Here is a 12,987-nt window from a genome sequence, read left to right on the forward strand (position 1 = left end):
TATTCTGAAAGGGGAACTCTTTTTTTTTTTTTTAATACCACTGGGGGCATGTAAGATCTGTAAACAGTACTACAGTAAAGTAGATTCTGTATGACCTAAGGAAGAACTTTTCTAATAAGCAGAACTGTTGGAACCTGATTGGCTCTGTTAGTGAACTTCTCATTCCTAAAGGTATCTCTGGTTCATTTCTAGGACCACTTTGTTGGAAATGCAACACTAGTTGAACCATATGATTAGATATTACTTAATAATGGGACTCTCTGTACATACTTAAATATTTTATTAAACTTAATCTTTATGGGACAGTTCTACTCTGTCCTATAGGGTTGCTATGAGTTGGAATCGGCTTGAGGGCACTGGGTTTTTTTGTTTGTTTTGTTTTGGGTTAATCTTGCATTTCTAGCTGTTGTACTGAGATTCCACATCTACATTCTAGAATAAATGGAAAATGAAAGACTTTTAGATAAAATACAGTGCTTGAAAGAAGTTTGGCAGGATTTTCAGAGTTACCTAGGGCACTAATCTGTATGGGATGCTAAAATTTCACTTAAAATGTAATATAGAAGGCCATCTGAGCAGCTCCCCTACTGTTGATGGTTGGAAGGGATATTCTGACAAATAGCTTGGGTTTGCCAGGTGAGACTCCATGGGAAACACTTGAAAAACAATATTTTGTCTCTAAACTGCCTTTTCATGTCCACTTCAAGTTATTTGCCGACTTTTTGTTTTATCCAAAATGGAATTCACCTGAACAATCCTGAATTCAAAATATCTAAATCAAAATTTGTCAGAATTATTGGGAGACATTTACATATCAACATATGGTGACATATTTTAACCAGCTTCTACGGATATGCATACAAATAATTACTTGACAGAAAAGTCAAATGAATGAACTGAATATTAGTCTTGCAGAAAGAGTTTCACTTATATGTCAAAATATTACATGTGATAAGACAGTGTGCTAGTCAGGGTTCAATCGGAGAAACAGAGCCAGTAGAAGATAAATATTTAGAAATTGATTTCAAGGAATTGCCTTGCATGATTGTGGGGCCAGCTGCTAAAGGCTGAAGTCGGTAGGGCAGACCATCAGGAAGGTTAGTCTGGGACAATTTTTTTTTTCTTCAGGGAAGCCTCAGCCCCACTCTTAAGGCCTTTCAACTGATTGAATCTGGCTGACCCAGAGTATCTAAGATTGTGGATTTTAATCCAACTACAAAGTTATTTTGTTTTATTCAAGGTGGAATTCATCTGAAAAATCCTGAATTCAAACTATATAAATCAAAATTTGTCAGAATTATAGGGAGACATTTACATATCAACTTATAGGGTTGCTATAAGTTGGAATCGACCTGACGGCAATGGGTTTAGGTTTTTTACAAAGTGCCGTCATAGCAACACCTAGATTAGTGTTTGACTGAATAACTGCAGACAGTAGCCAAGCCAAGTTGATACTTAAAACTAACCATCACTGTTGGTATTTCAAATCAGTTGATGGAGACAGTACCGGCATAATTGTCTATCCATTATAGCAAAACAAATGAAGTTAAATCTCTACTTTGCATAATATAAAAGAGTATATTCTTGATGAATAAAAACTCTAATTCAGACAAAACCACTATGAAAGGCCTGGGCTGTGATGACTAGATAAGCATTCCGTCCTGGGGTTCTCTCCCTATTAACGTTTTAATTTCCCAGAAGAGTGCTGCAATCCTTCTGCTTAAGTCAACAACAGTGGCCAAAAAAACAAACCAAACCTGTTGCCCTTGAGTCCATTCCAACTCATAACAGCCCTATAGTACAGAGTAGAACTGCCCCATACAGTTTCCGAGAAGCTCCTGGTGGATTTAACTGCCAACTTTTTGGTTAGTGCCATAGCTCTTAAACACTATGCCACCAGGGTTTCCAACGGTGGCTAAGAAAAGGTGCAAAATGTCAACAAATGTCAGTCCAGTGCCATGTCAGCCAAAGGACAAATCCAGGTGAGTGGGAGCCTACTTGAGGCATGGTAAAGCCCTCTTTCCCAGAAGTATCTTTTTGCCACCTTGTTGATAATGTTGGATTTTATGGCTTTAACCTACATTGCCTTTGTCTTAAACACTGCTTTAGCAGATTAACTTTGTCAGATCTTTCCACAGTTGTTTTTGTGTGTGTACCTTCTAAATGTCAGGCACTGTAATGGGCTCTATAGATATCAATTAAAACACCAATCATAACAAAAACAACAGCGGCACCACCAGCAGTATTCTCAGTCCATGTCTTCATGTTGATTCCAATTTACCTTATAAAATTAGAACCTTTTTAAGAAGACAGCCTTTTGTGTTGTAGATAGCTTTGTGTGGGTAAATTTATCAAATTGTCTTTAACGGTACTATTATTGTACTATTTATTAAAGCCAACTGCCCCTGGACATTAATAGACCCTTTCTAATCATCATTTAACACACCACTTCCTATTAATAGTAAGTTAGAATTTCCCTTAATATCGAATTTTACTAATCTTCCTCTCAAAAAAAAAAAAAAAAAAAAACCACAGATATGTAACTTTGTATATGATATAAGCATCATTTTCCCAATAATTTATTGTATTAATTTTTTGGCCCCAAATACTTTGCCTATTGAGATTAATGGAAAAAATAGAAATTTTATTTTTATCAGGGTTGTTCAACTCCTTGAGGTTTAGGATTTGCCAATTTAAACTGAGTTCTCAATATCTCAAAAAAATGTCATATGATCTTTTGACAAGTGCCATTTGTTTTACCATAGTTTGTCACGTTAATGAGCTACTTTGAGATTTAGATAAGAGTAAAGTTGTTTATGTCAAAAATATCCACATTTCAGAGTAGTGATCCACAGGGGCTTTTCAGCCTACCTGCACTATCTGTGCTTTCTTAAGTGAACTCTAAGGTCATCACTGTGTATAATGTTATGTATCCAAATGATCAAAGACATTGGTTTTCTTCATGTTCTAGTATAGAAGCTAATATAAGACAAAGTATGCTTTGTGATGGTGTTGAGACACAAAGCCCTGGTATTTTCTATTGAACCGCAGTTGCTTTGAATTCTTCTTTCTTGACCCTCACAAAAAACATAATCATTGACCTTGACTGAATGATGGAGACACGAGTTTTCAGATTGACTAGTCTTGATTTATGGGCAGGGCTCTTCTGGACTGTGAGGAAAAATGATCCTTGCTATTTTTGATTATTTCTTCGTTCTTCATATTTTATATTCTACATCTGCCCTAAGGCTATTTTCAAGGATACATTTTTTTTTTTAAGCTGGAAAAAAAATAAATGAGAATATATGAAAAATAATTTGATTTCTTGCTGTGATATCCCTGCCCTTTTGGCCAAAATAACAATAATTACCACAAAAATCACAAAACAATAGAAAGAATTTCTACGAGTGCTAAAATTTTACTAAAACTTTTGAAAGCAGCTAAAAATGCTTATTGTTCAGTAACATTTTTCCTTTCTGGAAAATTCTTTCATAGGATTGGAGAAAGGAAGTCAGTACAGTTTCCAAGTGTCAGCCATGACAGTCAATGGCACTGGACCACCTTCCAACTGGTACACAACGGAGACCCCAGAAAATGATCTCGATGGTAAGACTCATCCCTAATCACTACTACTCTGATCTTTGTTTCTTCATCTTCAAAAGGTCTTTTTAAAAAAAGTTGGTAAACACCATCATTGGGGGCATTTATTGCTTCTATCTCTTCAGAAAGAAGAAAAAAAAAACACTTTAATGAACATAGGGTCTTCAACAATACCACATAAATGGTAGATACTTGTCTTAGTTATCTAGTGCTGCTATAACAGAAATACCACAAGTGGATGGCTTTAACAAAAAGAAATTTATTCTTTCACAGTCTAGTAGGCTAGAAGTCTGTAATCAGGGTGCCAACTCCAGGGAAATGCTCTCTCTTTCTGTTGGCTCTGAGAGAAGGTCCTTCTCATCCATCTTCCTCTGGTCTAGAGGTTTCTCAGCACAGGAAACCTGGGTCCAAAGTACATGCTTTGCTCCTGTCACTGCTTTCTTAGTGTATGAGGTCCCCCAAGTCTCTCTGCTCAATTCTTTCTTTTATATCTCAAAAGAGATTGACTTAAAATACAACCTAATCTTGTGGATTGAGTCCTGCCTCATTAACATAACTTCCTCTAATCCTGCCTCATTAATATCATAGAAATAGGATTTACAACATGTAGGAAAATCTTATCAGATGACAAAATGGTGGGCAATCACACAATACTGGGAATCATGGTCTAGCCAAGTTGACAGGTGGGTTTGTTCATTCTCCTGCCAGTCCATGGTATATTCAATATCCTTCCCCAACACCATAATTCAAAGGCATCTATTCTTCTTCAGCCTTCTTAATTCATAGTCCAGCTTTTCCGTGCACATGAGGCGATCAAAAACACCATAGCTTGGGTCTGTCAGGAGCACCTTAGTCCTCAAAGTAACGTCTTTGTTTTTCAACACTTTAAAGAGGTCTTTTAGAACAGATTTGCTCAACGCAATGCATCTTTTGATTTCTCAACTACTGCTTAAATGGGTGTTGATTGTGAATCCAAGTAAAATGAAATCCTAGACAATTTCAGTATTTTCTCCATTTATCATGATGTTGCTCATTGGTCCAGATGTGAAAATTTTTGTTTTCTTTTTGTTGAGGTGTAATCCATACTGAAGGCTGTAGTCCTTGCTCTTCATCAGTAAGTGCTTCAAGTCCTCTTCACTTTCAGCAAGCAAGGTTGGGTCATATTCATATCACAGGTTGTTGAGTAGTCTTCCTGCAATCCTGATGCTGCTTTCTTTTTCATATAGTCCTGTTTCTTGGACTATTTGCTCAGTATATAGATTGAACAAGTATGGTAAAAGGATGCAATCCTGGTGCTCACCTTTCCTGATTTTAAGCCACTCAGTATCCCCTTGTTCTGTTCAAATGACTGGCTCTTGGTCTCTGTCCAGGTTCCTCATGAGGACAATAAAGTATTCTGGAATTCTCATTCTTCACAATGTTATCCATAATTTGTTATGATCCACACAGTTGAATGCCTTTGCACAGTCAATAAAAAGAGGTAAACATCTTTCTGGTATTCCCTGCTTTTAGCTAAAATCCATCTGACATGAGCAATGACATTCCTTGTTCCACGTCCTCTTCTGAATCCAGCTTGAAATCCTGGCAATTCTCTATTGATGTACTGCCACAACTGCTTTTGAGTGATCTTCAGGAAAATTTTACTTGTCTGTGATATTAATGATACTGTTTTATAATTTTTGCATTCTGCTGGATTATCTTTCTTTGGAACAGACACAAATATGGACCTCTTGCAGTCAGTTGGCCAACTAGCTGTCTTCCAAATTTCTTGGCATAGGTGCATGAGCACTTCCAGTGCTGCATCCATTTGTTGAAACATCTCAATTGATACTCCATCAATTCCTCGAGCCTTGTTTTTTGCCAGTGCCTTCAGTTCAGCTTGGACTTCTTCCTTCAGTACCATAGGTTCTTGATCACATGCTACCTCCTGAAATGGTTGAACATTGACCAGTTTTTTTTTTTTTTTTTGGTACAGTGACTCTGTGTATTCCTTCCATCTTCTTTTGATGCTCCCCACATTGTTCAATATTTCCCCCATAGAATCCTTCAATACCGCAACTCGAGGTTTGAATTTTTTCTTCAGTTCTTTCAGCTTGAGAAATGCCCAGCGTGTCCTTCCCTTTTGATTTTCCAACTCCAGGTCTTTGCACATTTCCTTATAATAATTTACTTTGTTTTCTAGAGTTGCCCTTTGAAATCTTTATTTCAGCTCTCTTGCATCATTTCTTTGGTTTGTGTTAGCTATTTGATGTTCAAGAGCAAGCTTCAGGGTCTCTTCTGACATCCATTTTGATTTTTTCTTTCTTTCCTATCTTTTCAATGACTTCTCGTGTTCTTCATGTATGATGCTGTTGATGTCATTCCACAACTCATCTGGTCTTTGGTTATTAGTGTTCAACATGTCAAATCTATTCTTGAAATGGTCTCTAAATTAAAAAAGATTACTCTAGCCAAAGTGAAAAAATATATTAGAAGTTGATACACATGGGCCAATGCAGTTCAGCCAACTTTAGTATTATTAGATTTTACAGAAAAGTAACCTGTGGCCTAGAGGTATTACACTTGCCATTGTTATAGCATCAGGAAGTTATGGAATTACATGATATCACACTTAGCAAAGCTCATACCCTTCACTAATAGGTTAGGGAACATTCATTTGTGTATTCATTCTTTCAATACATATTTCTTGTTGAGAGTCTGTATATAACAGGCATTATTCTAGATACTGGGGTAAAAACAATCATTAAAGCCTCAGCTCTCAAGGAGTATAAATTTTATTGAGATAGAGATAGATACTGATAAATGCTGTATATAGATCATTTCTGGCAAAGAAAAAGCATGGTAGAGAGAACAGGGTGCGATTAGGATGTGTTGTTTCATACAGGGGGATTGGAAGACCTCTTTTGTCAGGCAATATACTAACACAGGCTTTAAGAAAGTGAATGAGGCAGCTTGTGTATAGGACAGACAACAGCTTTCCATGCAGGAGGAACAGCAAGAACAAATATCCTGATGCCAGAAAAAAATTAACCGTTAAGCTACAGCGAGTAGGCCAGGCGGACTGGGCCTACAGTCATAAGGGTGTGATCTGTCTTATCTAACAATTAAAAAATGGCTAGCATTAACTATGAAAATATTTTTATGTTTCACTTAAGAAAATACTCTTAAAGTTTATATACTTGTGCTTTATTCACTCATCTACTGGCCCCACCTGAAAGCAGGGTAAACTTAGTCTAAAGTTTAACTGACTTGATCAATATCCAGCTGGTCACTCTGGAGCTGGAGCTCAGAACCAGGTTGTGTGAGTTGATGTCTAGTGCAGGTTACCAGAGCAAAGCCTCCCTAAACTCCTAGAACTGACCCAGTGACAATAGAAAACAGTGATTCAAGGCAGAAGATTCTAAGAAATGAGGTCATATCATTTACCCAAACCTAAGAGGCTGTATCTCTTACTGGAAGGCATGAAAATAAATGGAGCAGAGGTGCTAAAGGTCCTATAAAATATCCAGAATGAATGGGACTGTCCACTTGACTTATGTCCTCTTTCTCCTGACTCTGAATGAGTCACCATCAAAGTGGAACCAAAATACAAAATCACAGCTTCTCGGATGGCATAAAAACTCCTATTTAAGCCACGTTTTTCATATCTGTGCAATCTAAATATAATCCAGTTTGTACATCTATTTTAATCAAAAAATCGCTATGACTTGCCCATGATAAGGGTCTTAATAAACGCCGTTTAGTTGGATTTGTTCGAAATTTTTCATGTTCTTGGTTTAATAATGCCCCTGTTTCTGCATGCAGCATTCCTTCATATTTTTTCCTTATTTAAGGATTGATGCAGTTATTATGAAATATAATTAAGCATTTATAGGCTACTGAGTGACAGAAAGTACAAATTAAAAAGACAGGAACAGCTCTGCTGAGGCATAGGCCAATAATGGCTGGACTGATAGAAAAGACTCATGAAACAAGGAGAGCTAGAAGTCGAAATTTCAGGGTAAGGGTTTCTGAGAATTAGGATTTTGGGAAAGGTTATATGGGACAGCATAGTAGACATTCTTCAAAAAAAAATGTCTTGGAGAAAATTATTTCTGCCACTAATATGTTAATACATTGCAACGCACTTCAGTTATTGTTTCTTTTTTCATTCATTCACCTCTTCGTGTCAACCATAATCGGTAAGACAATTTTTGCCTATGCCCATAGAGCTCTTAATATACACACTGGCGATCTAAAAAAAAGTCAATAAAAATTAATAGAAGAAAATTAGTGGAGCTGCCACTTATTGTACATGATACTGTCATAGATTATAATTTGCATTTGTTCACCTTGAAAACATAATGGAAACTAATAGCTTTTTCAGTGCATTTAACAATATAAGAGTGTGAGACAGGTATGTTTCACTTCCTTTTCAAAGCAGTATCTCACTTGGTGTAAGAAATAGGACCAAAGGCCTTCTAAATTTATTGACCCATGATCTCTTTTCACTAAATCAGTCCACTACATTGGCTTCAGTTCCCTTTGCTTTTTCCTGTTTTTCTTCTTCTAACTGCATCATTCAAATATTTAAACATTTAAGTATTTGAGGAATTAATATTTGGGGCTATTGGACAAGCTCAGTAATAGTCACTTGTAGCTCCAGAAAACTAATCAGCAAATAGAAATGGTGACTGTTCCTACTGTTTTCATATATGTCTGTGTATATCTGTAAATCCATCTATCTATCTATCCATCCATCATCCATCCATCTATCTATGTTAAAATAGAGAAGTTTTCTCTAAGTTTCATATAATTTTAACTTATTTACAGAAATGCTTAAAGCATAAAATAAGAAATGAATGACTCTACCAAAAATTTCATGACTAATGTTGGAAAACTTTGAGTCCTAAGTATTCCAAACTCAGAAATGTTGGCATAGAGCTTCTTTGATCCTACTTAAATTATGGGTAAGAAGGAAGCAATCATTTTGAAAACAATGTGAAATGGGAGACATTCTTTGCTATAAAAAAAATAAAGAAATCTGCGTTGGAAGAAACCTGCAGCATTAGCACCCTGTTCTGTGTTGTACTGTGTTGTGTAACTCTTTCCCCCACAGCAGTTGCCTGGTAAATCCCACAGGAATGATCTACTCATTACTGTGCTGACTCTGAGCCGGCAAGTCAGCTAAACAGAGGTAGTGCTAGTTGCAGATTTCTATCTGTAACCGCCTTTCTCTTTCTGTGACTTCTGTAGTTCCTCTTACCTTCTCGGTTTAAGCAGTGTGAAGATGAACAGTAACTTGGAAAAATATCCCAATTCCTTACTGATCGCCCTTTTAATTAGTATATTTTGTTAAAGTAATTAGAAAGCCAAACCTCACTGTTTGTTCAGGGTTCCCTTGAAAGTGTGCTTGCTATTACTGACAGCTGGGAAGTTTTAAAATATTTATTTTAAGCCTCAAAATTTCAGCTTAAAAAAATCATCAGAACATTAGAATTCCCAAGATTCTTATGTAAATGTCATCCACAAGGATATGAGAGAATTTGTGATGAATTTCAGCAAGGTATCCTCCAGGAAATTGAGCTCGAGGATCTGTTTATGCTGCCTTTTTAATTATTAAGTAAACAGGTAGAAATTGATATATAAGATCAATAATGATATAATTTAAAATTAAACCTTTACCCTAAAGTGGAGGATCTAGGCTACCAAAAATCAGGAATGCAGAGACTTCTGAAAATGCAACAGTGATGCTGCAAAAACTGTGAATCTAGGGGCTGACTCTAATTTCCTGCCTCTAAGAAAATGTAATTAGCTATATTAGCCTGATTGGGTAATGGTAAGCTGGGTTTCTCATTACAAATTCATTTCATTAGACAAGTGAACCACAAAGACACCCTTATGGTTTGGAACCTGTACAATATATGATACTTGCTGATAACATGATTGTGAGAAGGAGCACATTAAAGCTTGTTTTCTGAATAATGATAAAATCGAAGCAGGTGAGAATACCCAGAAACACTGCATATTAAAATTATATTCATCCAAAAAACAGAGTTCCAAAAATGGAAAATGTCTGGGCAGAAGATTGAGAAATGAGAAAAGTTTTTTGACTGATTAGAAGAAATAGGACAGAGAAAGAAGAAGGAAGGAAGAAAGGAAGGAAGGAAAGAAGGCCGGGAGGGAGGGAAAAATATATGTATGAGTTGTTGTGGTAGGCCAAATAATGTTCTCCTAAAATGTCCAGGTCCTAATCTTTGGGATCTGTGAACATATCATTTTACATGGCAAAAGAGACTTTGCAAGTGTAATTAAGTTAAAAACCTTGAGAAGGGGATGTCATCCTGAATTTTGCAAGTAAGCCCAATGTTTTCATGAGGGTCCGTTTAAGAGTGAAGCAAGAGATCAGAGTGAGAGAAGAAGATATGACAATAGAAGCAGAGGTTGCAGTGATGCAGGGTCTGGAGTCAAGAGATGAGGACAGCCATTAGAAGCTGGAAAGGGCACAGAAATGGATTCTTCCCGAGAGCCTGTAGAGGAAATGAAGCCCCACTGACATCTTGACTTCAGTCCACTGAGTCTGTTTTGGGACTTCTGATGTCTAGAATTGTAAGACAATGATAAATTTGTATTGTTTTAAGCCACTAACCGAAACTAAGCTGTTATAATTTGTTATAGCAGCAAAAGAAAACTAATACAGTTATCCAAAAGGAAAATTTTTGTGTGTGTTGATTCAGGTCACTGAAAATGATAAATATACTTGTACCAAAATAAATGTTTATCTAAATAAGATAAACCAGTTAGTTTGTGTTTTACTTTGGTTTCGTATTGGTATTATGTTGAGGCCAAAAGGTATGGAAACAATGAGCACTAAGCATGGAAAGTAGGTCAACAAAAGGGGAAAATAATATAGAAATGAGAGGCTCAAAAATCCATAATTTCATAGAGTCTAAGCATTTCAGGAAAGTTTTATTTTAGTAGGAATGAGAGGTAAACACCATGCTCTATGATGATAAATTTACTTAGTGGATATGTAAAGAAAAAATAGCTGAAGTCCAAATTTTCTATGAGTTGATGGAAAATAACCAACATGTCAGAATTGTACGTATCCAACCAAATTTCAAAGTGGAATACATAAATAAAGCTTTTAAAAAATATTTTAGAATGTTTTTTTAACATGTTGGATAATAAATATAAACAAAGCTTTACATAATGACATGCAGAAAATAAAAAATTTATAACAAAAATGAAAAATACATACCTCAAGATGAGAGATCAAGTACATCGGTTCTGAAATTGAACAAAACTGAATTGTTAAAAACAAAATTCAACTGTATACTTCTAAGACAAAGAAAAAAAGATCAGACAAAGAATGATCAGACTAAAACACTGATAGGATTCCAGGGAGATGATGACAATACATACATACATACATGCGTGCATACATACATATATAGAAACATACGTGAATGAAATGAATAATTTTATATTGATAACTAATATTATCTACAACTAAAAATGTGAATCATGAACCTTGAGACAGCAAATGTACAGCACTTAAAAAATACAAAGTATTTAAACAAAATATTTTCCAGAAATCAAAAGGCAAGGCCAGATTTGAAAAAAGTATCTCTTAAATGCATGGAACAAAATAAAAATCTGAACATGAAAAAAAATTTACCCATTGAAATGAGAAGTCATTGGATGAGTTAAATAACATATTAAACATAGCTGAAGAGAAAATTTATAAACAGGAAGATAGATCTAAAGGAATTTTACAGAATACAACATAGAAGGACACATGGATAAAGAATTAGAAAAGAGTTTAAAAGTCACAAAAGATAGAATATTTACCATATATCAATCATAATTACAAAAGAAAATAGAAAGAATGAGGAAAGAACACTTTTGAAGAAATAAGAAATGTTAATTTTTCAGAGTTGCTGAAATAAATAGAATATCAAATTCAGGAATAATATTGTATCATAGACACAATGTACAATACCTAAGATAAAGGCAAAGAGTTGTTTTTGTTGTTGTTATTTGCTGTCAAGTCAATACTGGCTCATGGCAACCCCAAGAGGACTTTTAAATCCCCCAGAGAGCAGATTCCTTATTCAGAGACTACAATTGTGCTGATGAAAACTTTTGAACAGCAACAATTAAACCAGAAATCAATAAAATATCTTCAAAGCACTGATGAAAAATTGCTGTAATCTGAGAATTATATATACAACTAAATAATTATTCATGGAAAGGAGAGGCATAAAAAAACCTTCCCGTAAAGAAAAATGTAAAGTTTAGCACCATTGTCTTTATTTCAAAGGATATTCTTAGGAAAGGAAGGAGGGAGGGAGGAAGGAAACGCTTCTAGAAGATTAGAGAAAGTGGTAAGCAAAATAACGTAATGTGAGTAACCCACTGCTGTTGAGTCAATTCTGACTCTTAGTGATACTACAGCACTAAACAAATTATGACTATATATGTATTTTTTTTTTATGTATATATATAATATTTTGGAGGGTTAAATGTTGGACACAATATAGGTGCCATTATTTTGAAAATAGAGATCATGCTTAGCTTTACCTTTTAAGTTATACGTGATGGCAAAATTGAAAAGGTAATCATAGAAAGATATATAGTATATAATTTATTATCCAGTAGAGAAGAAAAAAATAACAAGAAAAAAAAATCTTTGCTACGTCCAAAGTCACAAAAGAAGAAAATAATTTTTATGGGAAAATAGAATAGAGAAATAGGAAGTGCATAATAAAATGTTAGAAATTATTCCTAATATAGTAATTACAATAAATATGAATGTATTAATCTCACTAATTAAAGGATAGGTTGTTAAATAGGATTTAAAAAATCCAGATCTCTGATATTTATAGTAGACACACCTATCATATTAAGATATGGAAAAGCTGAAAGCAAAAGAATAGGAAAAAATCATACTAACAAAAATCAAATTTTTAGGTTTCTTTTTGGGAATGTTTTAAAACCAAAAACACCTTCAGGCATGTCAGTATATAATGATAAAATGATTGACTTACAGAAATATGTGAATTGTTACAGAAAAATGTAAATACGAACATGCCTTTTATAACATGTTGTTGTACTGGTTAAGCAAATCTTAATAGGACTTTATGTATAAATTGACAGGCCCACATTCACATTTGAACATGCTTTTCTTACTACAGAAGCGGTAAATGTACAATATAACCAAAAAATAAAAATAAAAACATCCACTGCCATTGAGCTGATTCCGACTCATAGCGACCCTATAGGACAGAGGAGAACTGCCTCTTAAGGTTTCCAAGGAACGACTGGTGGATTCGAACTGCTGACCTTTTGGTTAGCAGATGAACTTTTAAGCACTGCACCAACAGGGCTCCAAATGTATGTTAT

At 35.0% G+C, this 12,987-nt stretch overlaps 1 protein-coding gene across 1 annotated transcript in view; it reads left to right on the plus strand.

Annotated features, from left to right (window-relative positions):
• Positions 1 to 12,987, plus strand: part of DCC (DCC netrin 1 receptor) — a 1,314,656-nt gene that overhangs the window by 1,071,692 nt on the left and 229,977 nt on the right. Inside the window, exon 14 of the mRNA XM_049901020.1 lies at positions 3,496 to 3,606. Coding sequence (XP_049756977.1) covers positions 3,496 to 3,606 — 111 coding nt within the window. The remainder of the gene's footprint in view (positions 1 to 3,495; positions 3,607 to 12,987) is intronic.

This window comes from Elephas maximus, chromosome 11 (genome assembly GCF_024166365.1).
Source record: "Elephas maximus indicus isolate mEleMax1 chromosome 11, mEleMax1 primary haplotype, whole genome shotgun sequence".
NCBI lineage: Eukaryota > Metazoa > Chordata > Mammalia > Proboscidea > Elephantidae > Elephas > Elephas maximus.